This window comes from Corvus cornix, chromosome 15 (genome assembly GCF_000738735.6).
Source record: "Corvus cornix cornix isolate S_Up_H32 chromosome 15, ASM73873v5, whole genome shotgun sequence".
Lineage (NCBI taxonomy): Eukaryota > Metazoa > Chordata > Aves > Passeriformes > Corvidae > Corvus > Corvus cornix.
The window spans coordinates 7,470,123-7,488,566 of NC_046345.1; the positions used below are offsets into that span (position 1 = coordinate 7,470,123).

The window sequence follows — 18,444 nt, forward strand, 5'->3', positions numbered from 1 at the left end:
ATTACAGCTGAAAGGTATTCCTATTTATACAGTGCAGGATTTTAATTTTAATGTAATAGAGAGAATTTGCTTTAAACATTTGAAGTGGTTAGAAAGTTAAAGCAAAATTGTTATTTTTCCCACTCAGCAGTTATCAGCAGGATGGTTATTAAAAAGGGATGTTTGAATAGAAAGTTGTTTCTTGGAGCAGATCTTCAGTGATTTGGAAGAAATACTTCTGCTTCCAAATAACTGTAATTAAGCACTAGTGATAAGTTTGTTCTTGGAAATAGGAAATATTCTTGATGGGGGATATAAACTACAAAAAGCATTAAGATTTAGTCAAAGATAAAAATGTAGGATAGGCTTGGAATGGGTGAGATCAGAGTCTAACTATAGCTATCTGGAAGGAAATGATTTGTCCAAAAGACAATTGATACTGACCCCCTAAATCCAATATTTTCCCCAATTCCTGCTGATTTTCAGGTCATGGTCAACCTCAGCACAGAACACGTCATTTAAATGTGGTAGTTGTCCAGTTGAAATGGAGGTTTATGAGAAGGTCAGATTCAGAAGAGATTTCCCATGCAGGGAAGGAGGGATGGGGAGAAGGGGGGATCCAGAGAGGTCCAGTATGGTGTTGGTGAGTTGCCAGCCCAAGGTTGTGGTGACCTGTGCCAGGCTCTCACCACCTGTGGAGCAGCCTGGACACCACATCCCTGTGCTTTGCTGGCAGCCCAAATATTTAAATTCTGATAGAACCACAAACCAGTGAATAAAAAGCTCTTGTAATAAAGATGTGAATCTTAGTCATGAAAATTGATACTTGCAGTGACGTAGTAGAAACAAGTTTTGATCAGTGTATGGCTGTAACACTTGGCAGTGTAAGCACAGCACCGCATTTCTGCTGTGTGCAAGGGAAGACCTAAATGAGTAAGGAACGCTTGAGTCTGGACTAATCAATGGGGTTACTATGGCATCCTGATTTGCCCAGGGATATGAACCAGGCACGTCCTGAATACTATTCTCTGAGGGCTACTTTGGCTGTCAATTTAACCCCACAGAACCCAGTATGCTTGGCTAATAGAATAGGAAATGCTTCTCAGGGATAAGGATTTCTGCCTTGAAAATTCAGCAACACCTTGCACCTGGAAACAGGAGAGTTGAACTGGCAGTTCTTGTGGCAATGCTTCTGCCCCTCAACCAGGCACCACCTCTGGAGCAGCATCTTTTTGCAGTGCGTAACAAAGATTATTCTGTTGAGAGATGTTACATGCATAGATCTATCATACGGAACGATGACTTGCTCCAAGACTTTCATTAAAATGTGTCTGTTTTTCCTGTCTTTATGTTTATGCATGAACTGAATGATTATTCAAGACAGCAGATGAGTTAAATACTTTTATTTTGCTCAGAAATTATTTATTAGTTCTCAAATGCATGTTTGCCTTGTAATACTAAAAAGCTGTGGTGTTAATCAGCACAAACTTGGATTGCATCCTAAACTTACAAGGGTAAAATGAACTTGGATTGCATTTTAAATTTACAGATGCTGAAACAGTGAAGGGTGTGCTCTGCACATGCCATTGCAGAAAGCAGATCAATAGTTTAGATCTAGACAGAGTAGATTTACTTAGTGCCTCAGGCTTCCAAACGTAGCTTGGTGAAAAAAATCCTGGATTTAGAATGACAGAGATGTCATTCTAAATGTTACTGGAGAGAATTAAAGCCAGTGGGCCTTACTCTGTTTCTTCTGTCTTTGTGTTGCTTTAATCTCTTCATTGATACTGTTCCTGGTTTAAATAACAGAAGGTGGAAATCTGATTGTTTTTAATGAGGGAGGTTGAAATATGGGAGAGTAATGCAGTAAGATTGGTTGGTATGCAGCTAATGAAATTAATTTGATTTAGTAGCTTCGAGAATTATACACGAACATTGACATGATGTTCTTTCCTGTTTATACTGATGTTTTCAGTTCTCTGGTGGAGCAATGGAGCAGCCGCACAATCCCCTACATGTGGCTGTGAGAGGTAAACAAGACCCATGTTCTGGAAAACAGCTGAAGGGTTTTGGTTTTGTTTTCTCCTGAAAGCAGGTGAAAACCACAGGGAAGGGGCTTGCTCTGAACACTTCAGACAACACTTCAGACCTGTGAATTTTCTTCTTAGCAATACCAGTTCATTTATTGGTATAAAATGCTGTGGGAGATACTAAGTATTTGATTCAGATGGGTTAAAAAATCTGTTTCTATTTTATGCACTTACTTGCATTAGTCTTAGAAGTAGTAATTGGAAATGCCCTCATAAACCCCGAGACTGGAGCCCTAGAATTAAAAAGCATTTGTTATTACCCCGGAATGTAGCTGTGCAGTTTTATTGGCCTTTCTTCTACTGTAATCTATGGATCTCATTTAGCTGCATGCAGCCCTGTTCTTCTGAAACATACAAGGAAGGAAATCTCTCAATATCCTGAAATCAAATTATCTCTCTGTGCTAATCTACATGTAAAACATCCAAGCCCACTTCTTTAAAGGAAAATAGTTTTACTGATAAGCAGAGCTAGACTGTGTTCTTTGGATACTAGAATTAAGTGGTTTTTTTTTTTTTTCTGTCTGCAGAGTGCTATTTATAGCATCAATTAACTCGTCATGGTTGGGATAAGTCATTTGACACATCTGTTGCTGAGCTTAAACACTCACTGTTCTGTGGGGTCACAGTTGGATTTTTTCCACTCCAAATGTGTAGTGAAAGGACAGTTTTCTACCTAATGGCTCTTAGTTTGAATATGCTGCCTAAACACGCTGCCTGATGCCTTCCGGGAGTGTTTGGAATGGGTGAAACTGTTGGGGTGCCTGACTGCAAAGCTGACCTCAGCTTTGTTGCTTGCCATTTTGTTATTATCTGCTTGTTGATAGCACAATAGTATCTTTTATGAAAGAGTTATTATGAGCTTCTACAGGATTTTCCAGCCTTGCTGTAATATTTCAGTTACTCTGTTTCACCCATGACAAACTGGCCTGGCTTTGGGAACTGCTGCCGGCCCACTGACTCTTGTTCCTGCGTTTTGTAGAGATTTAATGCTCATAAATAGAGGGCTGTTCTCAGCTGTAGTTCCCCACACAGAGCCAGTTTCAGTCACATTCCTGGCAGTAGCCTTTCTCTTAAAATGGAAGCCCTTTTACCTAAGAGCCAAGAAAAATGAGGATTCTTGTATATTGTCTAGTGAAATCTTGTAAGTGTTCTGTGGAAGTAACTGCATGAGGTTATAACAGGGTGTTTATGTGTTTGGCTTATTTGTGGCCAAATTGGATTGTAGATTAATGAAGCCAAGCTTTAAAATTCATGGGAAAGAAGGGAGGAAGCGGAGTTACGAACTGTGCTGCTTTTAATCTTTATCTTTTTCCCTTTCTCATTGAAATAGCCCTGTTCTGAGAACAGATGTATTGATTTTGGGTGGCTCTGCTCACAAGGGAGGCTCTACAGTAAGGAAGTCATTTCTGTTGAAAATGTTACATCCTCCCATGGTTAATTGAAGGCCTGATGCTATTTAACAGTCACATAGGCTGTTGGAGGGGTTTTCCTTTGCCTCTTGGAAGACATTATTCCAGTGAATCCAGTGAAATGGTTGTGGTGGGATTTTCTGTTGTCTGTTTCTGCTCACTGTGATCAGTGGCCGAAGGGTCTGTTGATGTGGGTTAGGATCAGATTGGGGTCAGAGGAAGTGGGGGACATGGAGCTGCTGCTAAAGACAGCTGTGAGAATACTTGGAAGCCTGGATATCCACAAGTCAGAAAAGGACCACAAAGTGCAATCCATTTTTAAGCAGAGCTCCTTATTGATTTCAGTGGGGGAGACCTTTGAAAAATCAATGGCACACAGCAGCTTTAGTATGCAAGGACATGTGTTCTGAGGTGTAAAAGTGATCAGCCTATGAACTAATCAGGCTGGTAGCAATCATGTTTGGCAAGTTCCAAGGCAGAAGAAAAAGTGTCAGAGGCTTGAGATGCAGCAAATTTACTATTCATATTCCGAGAGAGATTGCAAAGTATGATCTTGTTCATTCTAGCTTTGACTTTCAAGTTGCATTTTATTTCTATAGAAAAACAAAAACTGTAAAGGGAAATATAAAAGTTTCTGGTGGTATGTAAACATGGGTCTGATTGTTATAAGGTATAGTGTTAAACAAATAGAATTGCTGAAATAATCAAAATATTCTGATTTTTTCCATGAGAAACCATCTCTGTCTTGTTCAGTCTTTTGGTATTTACAAGATTTTTACAAAAACTATTCCACCTAGACACTTGTTTGGAAATATTTGGGGAGTTTGTTTACGTAGAGAATTTACAGTGCACAGTGTGAATTTATAGACTATCACATACCCCATTAAACCTTAGTGTGGACACTTAGTAGGTGTGAAGTAATATGCTGCAATTTTGCTGTGCTGTTTTATCCTTAATTAACACAAACACTGATCTCTGAAGGAAGTGTGGCATAATGAGTGCTCTAATGGAAGAGTTCAGCTTACTTAGTGTGGACAAGTCCTTGGGTCCCAGAGAGCAAGAGCTCTTCTTCAGAAAGTTGTCTTTGCTATTCTGGTCTATAAATGACAAATTTTAGGAAGAAATGGCTTTTTTTTTACCTTGGGTAAAAGTAGCCATAGGCTAAAGCATTTACTTTAAAAATTGTCCTCATAAAAATATTTCAGTTTGAACTTTAGAGCATTAAACTGAATAATTTATGCTATTATATATATGCAGTTCTGAGGAAGATGTTCTGTATTTCCATAATTTATTTTCCTTTCCATTTGGAAGTACAGTATAGCAGTTGAAATTTACCTTACTGGGGAAAGAGAGCTACAGTATAATTAAAGCTATGTAGACACACTGTATCAGCAAGCTCTGAAAACACTCTATGAAATTTTGGAAGAGAAACGTGAAAAACTCTAGTAGCAAAGTGCTGAAGTGTTACAGTGTGGAAACTGCAACACGCATATCAAACAACGAGGCCTGTGGAAAACAATATCTATGGACAGATTCTTGCTAGATGTTTCAGAGATGTTTAATTTCCCAGCCGCACGGCCGGGGCTCTGCCGAGGAACTGCTCAATCCCGGGACCGAGGGTCCTTGGCCGCGCAGGGGAACACAAAACAACACAAAACAACCACAACAATGACCAGGGGCAGCGAAACCCCATGTCTGTCCCCTCAGGGCCCCTCTCCCAGGGCTCCATGGCGGGGGGAGGGACCCCGACATTTCACCCGTTTATTTTTAACAAAAGGAGATGTAAAACTTAACATTGAAAACAACTGGATAAAGATAACAAGAACAGCTTCAAAACAAAACAAGCCACCCTCCTGAGTCTTTAAATGTCCAAACAGATTCTCTGGAACATCTTAAGGCTGACAGAAGGGAGACAGGACTCTCCGAGCATGCTTTGTGGGGAAACTGAGGCAGGAGAGGGTTTCTTCCATTTGTACATGTTGGAACTCTAAACAACAATAGTTAATTTCTTCCCTCCCCCTCTTCATCCCCCACTTGGCATTGGAAAGGGATTTTTGGGGAAACAATTGGTAAAGGCATGGTTTTGTGAGGGAAACCATGGGTGAAAAAACGGATTGGGAAGACACTGGGGGTAATAGGATATAGGATAAAAAGGAAAGGTGGGATTAGGAAAGGGAGACTGTAGGGTGGGCTTATAATGGAGATACTGTCTAACATGACTACGATTTTTAGCATATATACTGCCTTTTACAGGAGCACCATCAGGCCCAGTGACCTGCAATGCTTGTAACCCTTCTCTACCTTGCACAATTTTGAACTCCACCACCTCTCTATCTCCCAAGCTTGGGATGCATTTTTCAGGGTTATTCTTTTTAATAGCAGCTCTATGAACAAATATGTCTTCTTGGTTGTCACATCTTGTTATAAAACCATAATTTTGTTTAATATTATACCATTTTACTATTCCTAAAACCTTAGCTACGGTGATTTTTTCCTTTTTTCGAGTGGTTGCTGTTTTCTGTCTCGCTGCATTTTTGCTTTCGTCTTTCGCTTTCGTTCGCTCCCGTGTTGGAATTGCCAGGGCTGTCAGTGCTGCGGGGGCCGTCGGGGCTGCTCGTGCCTGCGTGCTCTTCCCGGGGTTGCATTCGGGGCCGCGTGGGCTGGGCTGTGCCGGGCCGGGCCGTGCCGCTCAGCTCCCCACGTGCCACTGCCTCTGCTCTCAGCTGCGCTGCCGCTGCCTGGGGCCATGCCCATGTCTTGGCCGGGCCCCCGAGCGATGACTCCCCCGCGCCCTGCTCCAGCGCGTGTCTCGGCTGGGCGCGGCTCCGTTCCACCGCCATCGCCGCCAGCCGCCGCCCGCGCGCCGCCCCTCTCGGCCGGGCGTTCATGGGGCTCGCTCCACCACGCGCTGCGCGGGGCCGGGCGGGCACCGCCGGGGTGACCCCGCTCCCGCCGCGCCTCGCTCCGCTGCTGGCACTGCAGCTCCCGTCGCTCCGCCTGCACGCGGGAACTGCCTCGCTGCTGCTCGCAGAGCGCTCAGTCCATGTGGCCGAGGCCGCACGGTCCCTGAGGCACGCTTCCCTTCGCCAGGACACAGCTGACATTGCTCAGCAGTCTCGGTAATTAAATAATATTCATAAAAATATTCTTCCATCGGCATATATTTTGACTCAAAAATTAACTGTGTCCAAACGGTCTTCCAAAAGTCTTTGGTAAGAATCAAATCCTAATAAACATAGAAAAAGTTCTTAAACAACCATGAAAGGAAATGTTTCAGTTACTTTTGAGCTTGAATTAAGCTAAAATTTACAAATCGTTGTTCAAGAATCTTTTCAAGTTTAAGATAAATGTCCATATGCAGCTCTGAGAGCCAAGAGTCTTTCCACAGTTCCTCCATCGTTTAGAGATGGAACAGCAAAACAAAACAAGAAGAGAAATCCAGAGTTTACTCACAAATCAGTCGCTGTACTTAGGGATCGGGGATCGTTCTGCTCGCATTGCCCACCATTTGTTACCGTGTGGATACTGCAACACGCATATCAGACAACAAGGCCTGTGGAAAAGAAATACATATGAACTGATTCTTGCTAGATGTTTCAGAGATGTTTATTTCTCCAGCCGCATGGCCGGGGCTCTCCCAAGGAACTGCTGCAATCCCGGGACCCGAGGGTCCTTGCTGGGGCAGGGGAACACAAACCAACCAATGGGAACGAGGCTGAGCAGGGCCAGGGAAACCCCGTGCCTCCCACCCAGGGCCCCTCTCCCAGGACCACATGGCAGGGCAGGAGGGCCCCAACACTGAAGTGAGGAATCTTTATCAAAGGGAAGCTGTAGAAAGAAGGCTGGTGTCATTTAAATATGCATTGATTAATATATTTAGAGAGTTTGCATTGGATATAAGAAAGTTCTGTATTCTTTTTTTGCTGAGAACTGTATCTTTTCTGAGGTACTACAATATGATTTCAGTGCTTTTAACTAAAAGGTTAATTAAATTATTTCTTTTTAAATGGACTGGGAATCATTTTGGTAAGATTGGAGATGCTGTAGTGCTACTGACCAGAGCCAGTTCTGTAGTGAGTTAAGTGGTGGAACCGTACTGCCTTTACAAGCATATGTTTGGATGCTTTTTTTGATGTTGCTAAACCCAGTTCATAGTTTATCAATTTATTTGCAGAATTTATTTATTTATTTATACAGAATGTTTCCTGCTGGATGATCAGATGAAATTTCCTACTAATGTAAAAGCTCAAATATTGCGCATTGACCTTTTTTTTCCTGCAGTAATGGAAGTGGTCTACTGCAGCATTTATTGCAATGTCCTTGAGATGCAAAGTTCCTTCTCAAGGAGTTCTCCTGTTACCATTTCCTCTGCCCTCGTTCATTCCCTAGCTTAAACCTTGTTTCACAGACTGCCTCTGTCCAAAGGAACAAAAAAAACCCTGACCAGCTTTTTTGTTGTTTCTTTTGACAGCAGCACAGTGTGTCTGTCTGTGCCTACCAGAGAACTATATTGAAATAGCTTTCTTTGTGAATTCCTCATTGCTATTCATTGATGGAGGTTGTCACGTAAGGGTCAAATTAGAACTCAGTCAACCACAGCAGCAAGAGGACCCAGGCTCAAGATAGATTTCAGCATAAGGTCTGAGAAGCAGTTTATTTGGAATGTGTTACATGTTATTTAATATATATATATATATATATATATATATAATTCCAGAGTGTTACTCTTTTATCTGTAGAAACTCAGTTATGTTTAATTTATTCCCTCTGGTCATTTACTTGAGAATTAGTCTGTCTCTCACTCTGCCTCCTGACTTTCATCTTTGGGCATATCTTTGCACAGTTTTGTTATATATATATATAAGTTTTGAGCATAGAATTTACTTCTGTTAGTTTAAGAAAAAATGAGTTTTCTGGCATGATGGTTCCGTGCCCTTTGAGGTTGGATCCATGCAAAGAAAGGATCGTATTTCTGGTAATTTGGCTGAAACACAAGAAATTGTGTTTATGCTGGCTTCAGGAAGGCAGACAGTACCTGGTCAAGCATAAAATCTGCCAGGGCAACATTCCTCTCTGAAAATGTTCTAAAACATTTGAACCAGCAATGTGAGTTTGTACTGCCTCTGCATTTTGTGCCATGTGGTTGCAGCATTTTTGATGTGGTAGTAGCTTAAGACTGGCAGTGCTGCCTCACAGAACCATGCCTATGCCAAATGGGTTCTGTTCTGTACATTCTTCAGCAAAAACAGGGACTAAGTTGGTAGCTGCCGCACTGACCCAGAGAAGTTTCAGTGATAAATGTTTTAAGACAAAATAAATCAGGGATTTACTGAGCTACACGGATGACCTGATATCCCAAAAGCTTCTTTTGCTTCGGTTTCATACAGGATCAGATAGGTACGTATGCAGCCAGGGAGAACAAGCTATTGTGCTGTGTGCATCTTTTCAAAATCAATGTCTGCTCTCTAACACGGATCTGTGAAATGATCTTGAGCCGTTTGGGGCTTGTACATCTGGCTGAGGCCTAAAGTTGTGTGCCTAAATAACAGTTCTCATTTCTGAGGGCATCATGTTAGCTTTTTGTGTTTTAAATTGCCTGGCTATAATATCCAGCTTTGCAACATTCCATCATCTACAAGACATTCCTTCCAGTCTAGAGTTTTCCCTGATTTAGGACATTAACAGTAAATCTCACAGGAACATGCAAGTATTGATCACTGATAACAAATCAGATTAATCAGGGTGGGGTTTCATTCCCTAGGAGTCTCAGGATTGGCTTCTCTGAATATTATTTCTTTGTATTGGTTTGGAACGGCCTGGTTTTGGGTAGCAGGGGTGCCACAAAGATGGCTCCTGTGAGGAAGCTGCTGGAAGCTTCCCACCATGTCCAGCAGAGCCAGTGGCTGATGGCTCTGAAATGGGCATGCTGCTGGCCAAAACTGGGCCAATGAGAGAGGTTGGTAACACCTCTGTGATGACATATTTAAGAAGAAAATCAAAACAAAGTCACAAGATTTTGGATTCTAGTCAGAGAAGAGGAGGAGGTGAGAACATGTGAGGGAAAACAACATGGAGACACCAATGTCAGTGAAGAAGGAGGGGGAGGAGGTGCTCCAGGTGCTGGAGCCGAGATTCCTCTGCAGGCCGTGCTGATGACCATGGTGAAGCAGCTGTGCCCCTGCAGCCCATGGGTCCAGGGGGATGCAGAGATCCACCCACAGTCCGTGAGGGAGGTGCCTGTGCCGGAGTGGGTGGGTGCCTGGAGGAAGCTGTGATCCACTGGAAGGCGCGGTGGAGAGAGAGGGCCCTTGCTCCCAGGCTGGAGCAGCCTGTCCTTGGAGCGCTGCACCCTGTGGAAAGAGAGAGCCCCGGTGCAGCAGTTTTGGGAGGGCTGTGTGCCTGTGGGAGGGGCTCACGCTGCAGCAGGGGCGGTGTGGCTGCTGCTCCTGAGAGTGGACCCACGCCAGGGAAGTTCAGGGAGAACTGTCTCCCATGGGAGGGACCCCACGGCCTCACAGGGGAAGACTCCTCTCCCGGAGCAGCGGAAGGAAATATCGGTGATGGACTGACCAAACCCCCATGCCCTGTCTCCCTGCGCTGTCAAGAAGATGGAGGGGAGGGCTGGGGAGTGAAAGGTGTACTAAGGGTTTACTTTACTTCTCATTATCCTCCTTTGATTCTGTTAGTGATAAATTCACTTTGCAACTTAAGTTGAACCTGTTTCGCCCTTGGAGTGTTTCTCCCGGTCCTTGTCTCACTCATTAAGTGTTCCTTAATTTTTTTTTTTCCTTCTCCCTCCTCTGCTCAGTTGTGGCAGGGGAGGGTGAGTGAGCAGCTCTTGTGGGTGCCTGGCATTGGGCCAGTGTCAAACCATGACATTCTTTTACTACAAGTTTGGAGGAAAACAGTGTAATAAATAATTTCTACAACACAGTGAGAAGAACATGGGAGCTGACTATATACAGAAGAGGTAATACCTTATTAACTAACTCTGTCTCTCTTTCCTCTCTCTTGTAGCTGGTTCTTCTTGAGGCTGCTCTCCTGCTTTGTCTGTCCTGTTCTAGTCTTAGTGGGTGATGTCCCAGCAGCTCTAACCATCAGACTTCAGTACCTCACTAGGTGTGTATTGCTCAATTTTCTCTGCATGTTTTCTGGTGTCGCATGGGGGGCAACAGTCATGTTATGCTACTCATCTCTTGTGGCACTTGAGGCTGAAAATGTCATTGGCATGTGTTATGCTTCAGTTCCATAGATTGTTTAAGCCCCATTTTTGCTTTTATTCTGCTGGTTTTCTTCCCTGGAGAAGCACAAAGCTGCTGTTTCCATGCACACTCACAGGCCTTCGTGTTTGCTCCTACAGCTGCTGAGCTGCAGTATGAATGAGCTTCTTGATGCTCATAGAAACACCTCGTGCGAGCAGGACTGAGTAGACTTGGAGGGGTCTTGGACAGAGCAGTAGTGGGGCAGCTCTGAACTGAGCGTCCAGACTGTTGGACATGAGAAATCCCTGAGAGCCTCTGATGCTGAGAGAAGCCCCTGCTGTGTTCTGTAGGTGGTGGGTGGACACTGCACTCTCCAAACACAGCTCACTCACGGGCCTGATCTGAGGAACACACAGTACTTTGAAGTGCAGGGGATTTGAGGTTCTTCATGACTGTTAGCATTTAGGTGCCCAAATCTCACAGAACATGACCCCTCTTAATCTGAAGAGCTCTTTAAAAACTCTTGACTATCAGCTACATCCTATAATAGCAAAATTAACATGCAGAGTTGACTCATGTTTTTTGTGGAGCACCAAGTGGCCCTTGGAGTCTTGGCAGTGTTTCCAAGAGCCTCAGACTTGGGCATGAGCTGGGGTATTAGTAGTGAGCGGGACCCCTGTTTTGGCTCTTTGCACTGGGGTGATTTTCATCCTCGGTGAGCACTCAGGTTGTATTGACTCAGAAGGGGCCTTTTGATGCATTTTTCTGTTTTTCACATGGACAGTCAGAATAAACACATCCTCTTACTTTGCTCTAATTCTAGTGCAACACTAATGTACGTAGAGTCACGTAGGCAGGAGAGAGAGATTTGCTGCTGTCAGCATAGCCTTTGATACTCTGTAGGCAACTGGTTTCTGTGTTTAGAAGTGCAGCCTAAGGAATAATTTTTACCTGGCTGCTCTGGGTCTAATATTTTCATTTATTGATACCCTTTTCAATGCACTTTAATTTATTTACAAATGGTAGCAAATTGCAAGTGGCAGCCTGAGTAACTAACTCATGAGTCAGTACTTTTTTTTTCTCCTCCAGTCTAGACTGCTGATAATGTAAATTGTTGAAACCCTGGGTAAATAATTAGGGGTGCAATCAACAGCAAGCAAGTATTTATCTGCTAATAAAACATTTGAAATGCAGAAGTCTGTCTTTGTCCAACAGTTCTTAAAAGGCAGTTATTGGTTCTACTGCTGTTTCTGCATAGCAATTAGGATTTTTATGGTCACTAATTGTACATCTGAAAATTTATACAGTTTATTTTCTGCCTGTGTTTTTCTTTGCATAGAGAAAAGAAGCACAATATTTATGGTTATAAGGAGATTAACACTATACTTTCTTCAGGGAGATCTCTCTAGAGATTTGTACCATTTATAGAATCCAAATTTTCTAGGTTTTCTCATGTGTGGCACCAAAGGGCTTATATCTCATTAAGGATTTTCTGAATGGGGTCTTTGTCACATTCTCAAAATGTGACTTGAAAGTTATATACCAGCTCAGTCATCAACTTGATTTTTATTATTGAAGCTGTAACTGCTTCTGAAGAGGGGCTTCTTGATTTTTCATGCACTCTTGATAAGGCTTTTCCTTAGAACAGAATCTTGCATTATATGTTCTACAAGAAACCTGTTTGTTTTAAATTTACTTATTGTAGATAACATCTTGTTATCTTCTTTCTACATCCCCACTGGATTCACCTTCTGAAATCAGTCCCCAGAAATATCCAGCCTGTGGGACCCCCAAAAGATGACTTTTGTGTGATATCATGGTTGCATGTGAGAAAGAGCAGTTCTAGCTGCAGACAGTGAAGTTCCTGAAAGCTGGGCCCTTGTGGGGGTGACTGAGGAGACCTGAATTCCTGCTCTGCAGCACGTCGAAGGAGCCTGTCTCCATTCATCAATCTCTGAGTGATCCAGACTCTTTTCTTGGGCCTGGAACATCCCCTCATGAGGTGTATTTGGATCTGTGGCAGCCAGGCTGTTATCTGCCCTAGCATGAGGACAGTGATGATCAGTAACCCAGGGGTTGTCTTTAGGAATGTATAGTTAGAATTGCCACTCCCACTCCCCAGTATGCTTCTTCCAAAATCTGACTTGTGCCCGGGTCTGTGAAGTCCTACTTCTTTCACACTGCAAAGAGTCTGTGAGCATGCCTGCGCTCCTGGGAGTAGAGACAACAAACAGAGCTGTCTCCATCTGTGCAAAAGCAGGGAAGCACAAAAGCAGAAACATGGAACTTGGCTGTGCATGAGCCAGCTGAGGTCCAGAAAGTCTGGCTGTGCTCGTGTCTAGCTGTGCCAGGGCTAAATCATGCTGAGATGGAGCAGGTGAGTCTTCCTGTGACTTCCCATGAATCATATTATCCTTTTAGAGGGTTGTGAGTCTCCTTTGCAGAAACCAAATTGGTAACCTCTCTGAAGGTTTTATAGACTTTTAATAATCTATTGGAAGGTCTCAGAAGTTGGCAGCTTGGTCTGTATTTGACTAGTCTGTGACATCTGGAAAACCCTTTGGTGGTTTTTGGTTTTCTTTCAGAATTTCAATAGAAGTTAAATCGATGCATAAATGAGAAAAGTCATTTCTGCTTACTGGTCTGCAAACATGAAAGCCTCAAGTCATGGTTATAAGTAAACATTATGAGATTAATACATGGTAATCCTTACACTGTTCCCAACATGATTTTATATTACCCTGATCCCTTTCAACAGCAACTCTCTAAGGATTAACAATGAACACAGAGCTACTGGCAGGTTATTCCCCATGAAATCAGGGTGTATGTCATTGGGTTTGGGTCTGTCACTTCTGCTCCAGTGTCTTTTAGGCCTGTTGGGTGATTTCAACCATGTTTGACAAAAGAAAGGAGACTTTGAGCCTACTTAGGAGTTTCCAACAAACTGTGTAAAAACATGCAGCTTAGTCACTACTAATACTCCTCTTTGGGAGCATAACAACATTATGACCATGTTATTATGAGCTACCAAAGAATCTGCACAGGAGAGAGACCTGATAAATGTAACAGTCATGGAAAATGCATCAGTCAAGAGTGTGCATCATCAAAAGGCACAGAACGATGAATCGCTAAGCGTCAGGAAGCAAGGAACTATCTGTGCTCATCCTTGTTGATAGATTGAAAACAAAGAATCTTTGGCAGCAAATCAAAGGACAGTTTCTCAGGACTTAACTCTCATCACAGAACATGAACTGTTCTTGAATTACAGGAGCTTGAGACAATTCTGCCTCTGCTCATCTCAGAGATGCTTTAAGTAGTTTGGTAGTAAAGGGGTTACTTGTTTAATGAAGGATTCTGTTGAGGCCATCATTTATGCTTATATTATACTGCTGATTTCATACTCATAGTAAAATGTTTTGAATGATGTTCAGGTCACAGATCTGTGGAGTCAGTGGTGAGTTTTACTGCATGCACCGAACAGGTGGAGATAGGGTTTTAAATGGGTTGTTTCATGTTCCTGCTAGAGAAGACATAAGGCAGAAGTTCTAACCCATCTAGATGGTTTCTGAGTTCCTTTTTCTGCATTGAAAGACAAGCAGTCCTCTGTGTTTTCCATGGAAGGTGTTTGCTTTTTTCATTTGCATTATTAGCAAACAGCTGCATGAAGGAGTGTTTCATTGGCTGAAATCATCAAGCATTTCAACTGCAATTGCACACTCTGCATTTGAAAGTGTTTTCCATGTTACAGTGTGCTGCATTATTAAAAATGAAAACTGTTTTCAGCTACTGTCTATTAAGTTTGGGGGGGGGGGTGTGGAAAAATGGACAGAACTGTTTTCTGAAACCATGAAGTTTCTGTCCTTAAAAATGTTAAACTTCTCACTTATGCTGTTGAAGACAAAAATTCCAGGTATCTGTAGAGAGAATGTTCCTCGTTCCCTCTAAAGCCATATCTTCTTTATATATTTCTTTTAAGTACGTTATTATTTGCACAGTGAAATTAGCTCTGCAAGAGGGATGAAAACCCTTGTCAGAGCAGTTTTAGCAAAAAGATGAAAGGAATTAAATACAAATTCTCTCAAAGGTGAGCATATATTTTTTTCTTTTTTGAACATGGAAGACTTAGATTAATTACTTTTAATTTAAAATCAGATCAATGGATGGAAAGATGGGTGCTTTTCAGAGAGCACTGCAGTTTGCTTCTTAGAATGATCAGTATTTTAGCAGGGTGACTAACGATGTGCATTTTTATCTTTAACCTCTGACCTGTGCCCTCCCCACCCTTTACCTAACCCTTTCCATTTGCCCTGGTCAGTTAACAGGCAGGAAGCATTTGAAAGCAGTCATGGATGACTATGATATCAGGTCTGCTGCCAGCATTTTAGCATCTGTTAAAGAGCAAGAAGCTCGTTTCGAGCGGCTCACCCGCGCACTTGAGGAAGAGCGGCGCAATGTCTCCTTGCAACTCGAGCGTGCCAATCAGCCCACAGACCGAATGAGCATTTGCAACATTGGCAATGGTCAGCCGCTGGCAACCGCCTGGCAGCAGCTCGTACTGCAGGTAACAGCCTGCTCCTTTCACTGTCACTAGAGTCCACCCCTAGCACAGTGTCCCATTCCAGAAAGTCAGTGCATTCTGTGTGTTGTCAGCATTTCATTATTGCGTGGCGTGTCTTCTGATAGCCCAGAGCTGGGGTGCAGTTTGTGCGCTTCATCGAGTCATCTGCAAGCTTGAGCTTCAGAGCCTTGGCTTAGAAGTTGCTCTTCCTCTTAGCTCATGGGATACTTCTAAAAGTATGTGCATACTTGAGTAGAAACCCTAAAGAGGGATCTTCACACCCTCCTCTAAATCTATGCACTTGCTGTAAGTCTGGTGATGTGCTTGTGATTGAAAATGAAGGCTGAATCATAATCTCCATAGCAAACAAAATTTCCATTAGAAATAGCTGGACTTTGAATAGAGGGAGCAGCATGAAAAGCAGAGATTTCCCTCCTGCAAAGCCTTATTGTTTGTGTAGGGAGGACTTCATAATTTGTTTCTCATGTGCAGTGAATTGATAGACTATTTTAATGATGCAAACTGGCTTTGTGGGTAGCTGTAGATTTCCAAACAATGTTTTGCTTGATATACATTCTTTAACTGTTTAAATGTGCAATGATAAACTACTTACGTCTCTAAATTACTTCAGCTCTCAAACCCCTCTGACACACAAGGTAAGTCATGCAGAAGCAATAGTACCATTTGTGAAGGTCTGTTTTCTGAGAAAACATGGTTCAATTCAGAAGGAAACTGGGCTGTGACGATTCTGTAAGTTGTTTCCCAGTTATACCAGACTGTTTTACAATTATACTTGCGTTGAGCTGTATTCAGGCAGACTTTATCTTATATTATGTTAGCACTGCTTTTCTATTAACAGCTGCCATGTTTTTGTACATGTAGATGCTTGAATTTGGGATTTCATGTGAAAGGAGCAGCTTGCACTGGTTAGGCTAAAAGTCTGACCATGTCTGGTAGGAGCTGTAGGTGGTTCTCCTGTGATGAGCATCTGGGCTGGGAGAGGGGGGATGTGCTTACATATTTTTTATAGGAAAAGGACAAGTTCACTTTTTCTGAATGACTTTGTGCAAAGTGCCTGATTAATAGCTTCAGAATGAAATTCCTTATCCACAAAACTGATGAAGCATGAGTTTTCTGCATTGTAATGGCTTAAGGTCTAACCACTTCCAAGAAAACTTAATAAAAGAGTTTGAAGTTACTGGGGTCTGCGTGACTCTTACAGAGAAACAGCCCCTGTAAGTGACCCCAGACTGAATCTGCGTATGCTCAGCTCACTGCCACTGGGTTAGGGGAGCTTCAATTCATTGATAATTAGCACTGAGGTTTTTAGAGTACCTTGTATATGAAATAAAATGGTTAAAAACGAAATATGCACAATTAAGAATCAACGTAAGGTTAGTTGTGTGAATTCTCATAAAATATACCAAGGGCCAAATTCCTCCCTGACTTACTAGAATTAAATGCTGTTTCAATGAAAGATGAAAGCTGTACATTCAGTCTTATGCAGAACATAGAATCTTTTCATCTCTACTGTTCTGTGTTGCATTTCATTGTGCGGAGTACACAAAGCAAGAGGCGCTCTGTGCTCTACTGTCCGTGGGGATTGCTCACACCCTGTAGTGAAATCCAGCTCTCTGAGGCCGTTTCTGTGAGGACTGGCTGATTGCTGCACATCACCCCATTCAACTGTTTGTTATAAGGAATATTGCAAAGTAACTCAAGTAGCAGCTTTTCCATTTGGAACTTGCATGGTGATTATACATAATCTAGTTATTCTGAGTAGAATTTGGACAAAAGAAATGAGGGTTAGCTCCGTTTTATGAGAGTGACAAATAATCTTTAATCATCTTCACAACCAGGCATCAGTTTTCCATGTTGTTTGTTTGTCAACGTGGAATCTGCCAAAGGGGTTTGTTAGGGAAGTGTGTATAGTCAGGGCTTTATTAATTGAGTCTCAGTACTTTTTTTTTAATATACAATCCCATACTTACTTCTTAGAATAGAAAATTAAGCTTTTTTTTTTCCCCTTTTCATTTTAGACAAGGAAAAGTATTATATATATGGGCAATGTGCCAGGAGTCTTAACAGTTTTCTGAAGTCCTTGAAAGACAAAATCAAGGTCTTAAAAAATATTGATTCTAATTGATTAATTCTGGAACTCTTACTTTAATTTCTTTCTTTTTTTTTTATTTTATTTTAATACTAGTTTTAAACTTGTTCCGTAAGAATAACTCCTTGTCCTAGACAGCCCAGTTAGCCACTTGCTGGTGAGTTCTGCCTGTTCAGTGTGAATTTCAGATACTGGAATAGAACATGTGAGCTCTGGTGCACTTGCTGACTTTTTCTGTGAGTGTGTATGCCATTGTGTCTATTGGCCCTTGATGAGAAATATCAGATCTGCAAATGAGGTCAGGGATGTGCTGTAATTGCCAAAAATTGCATGCATAGGCTTCTTGACTTCACATTAAGAAAGCATGGATACCTTTTTTTAAAAATTACCTTAAAGATATCTTAATGGGAGAAGTTGATTACTGGGACAATCTAAACAAATCATTAATGTTTTTTTCAGATATTAGTTAGAAATAGCTGAGATTATTCTTTAACAGGAAACTTTCTCAGAGGAGGGGTTTCTGGGAAACACTGTCCTCACAATGAGAGGTCCTAACTGTTGTTGAAAAGTCTCCCATTCATATTGAGAGTCTTTTATTCAGGTAGTGGCCAAGGCATGTGCTTCCTTAGCCCGCTGCAGAAGGCAGTGCCTGCCAAACCTCCAGGCTCTGCAGAGGTTTGTACCTGTCTCTGTTCCTGCAGGAGGCTGTGAGCAGCTCCTGCCATAGGGACAGTCAGCTTTAACCCGCACAGGCCCTGGTGAATGGGGACAGAAGTGCTCTTTGTGGTTAATGCACTTGGGGTAAATGTAACTTCTGCCCTGTGCAGCTTCCCCAGTATTCGACTGTAGCTGCAGTTAGAGTTTGTTGCTGAGTGTGCAGCCAGTGGCATGAATTAGGGTGTTTCAGCTCCAGAACTTTTGGAAGATATGCAGCTTTATACATGTGTTAGCTGCAGATTTTGAAGTGGACAAATAAAGTGCTCTTTCACACTAAGAAGCCTCTGGGCAAAAGGTCATTAGTTACACAGTGAAAACCTTGGCATCCGTCTGGAAAATGTAACATTTAATGAAACTTTGGTCATAGATCTTTTATCTG

At 42.3% G+C, this 18,444-nt stretch overlaps 1 protein-coding gene across 10 annotated transcripts in view; it reads left to right on the forward strand.

Moving 5' to 3' along the window:
• Nucleotides 1–18,444, forward strand: part of ARVCF (ARVCF delta catenin family member) — a 258,893-nt gene that overhangs the window by 88,980 nt on the left and 151,469 nt on the right. For 7 of the 10 annotated variants that reach the window (XM_039560820.1, XM_039560821.1, XM_010398190.3 and 4 more), the window contains exons 3-4: nucleotides 10,496–10,597; nucleotides 14,996–15,241. The exons of 1 other annotated variant lie outside the window; for it this stretch is intronic. In XM_039560820.1, coding sequence (XP_039416754.1) covers nucleotides 15,026–15,241 — 216 coding nt within the window. In that variant the 5' untranslated portion in view covers nucleotides 10,496–10,597; nucleotides 14,996–15,025. The remainder of the gene's footprint in view (nucleotides 1–10,495; nucleotides 10,598–14,995; nucleotides 15,242–18,444) is intronic. 2 more of the 10 variants (XM_010398193.3, XM_010398198.3) reach the window with 2 other exon arrangements.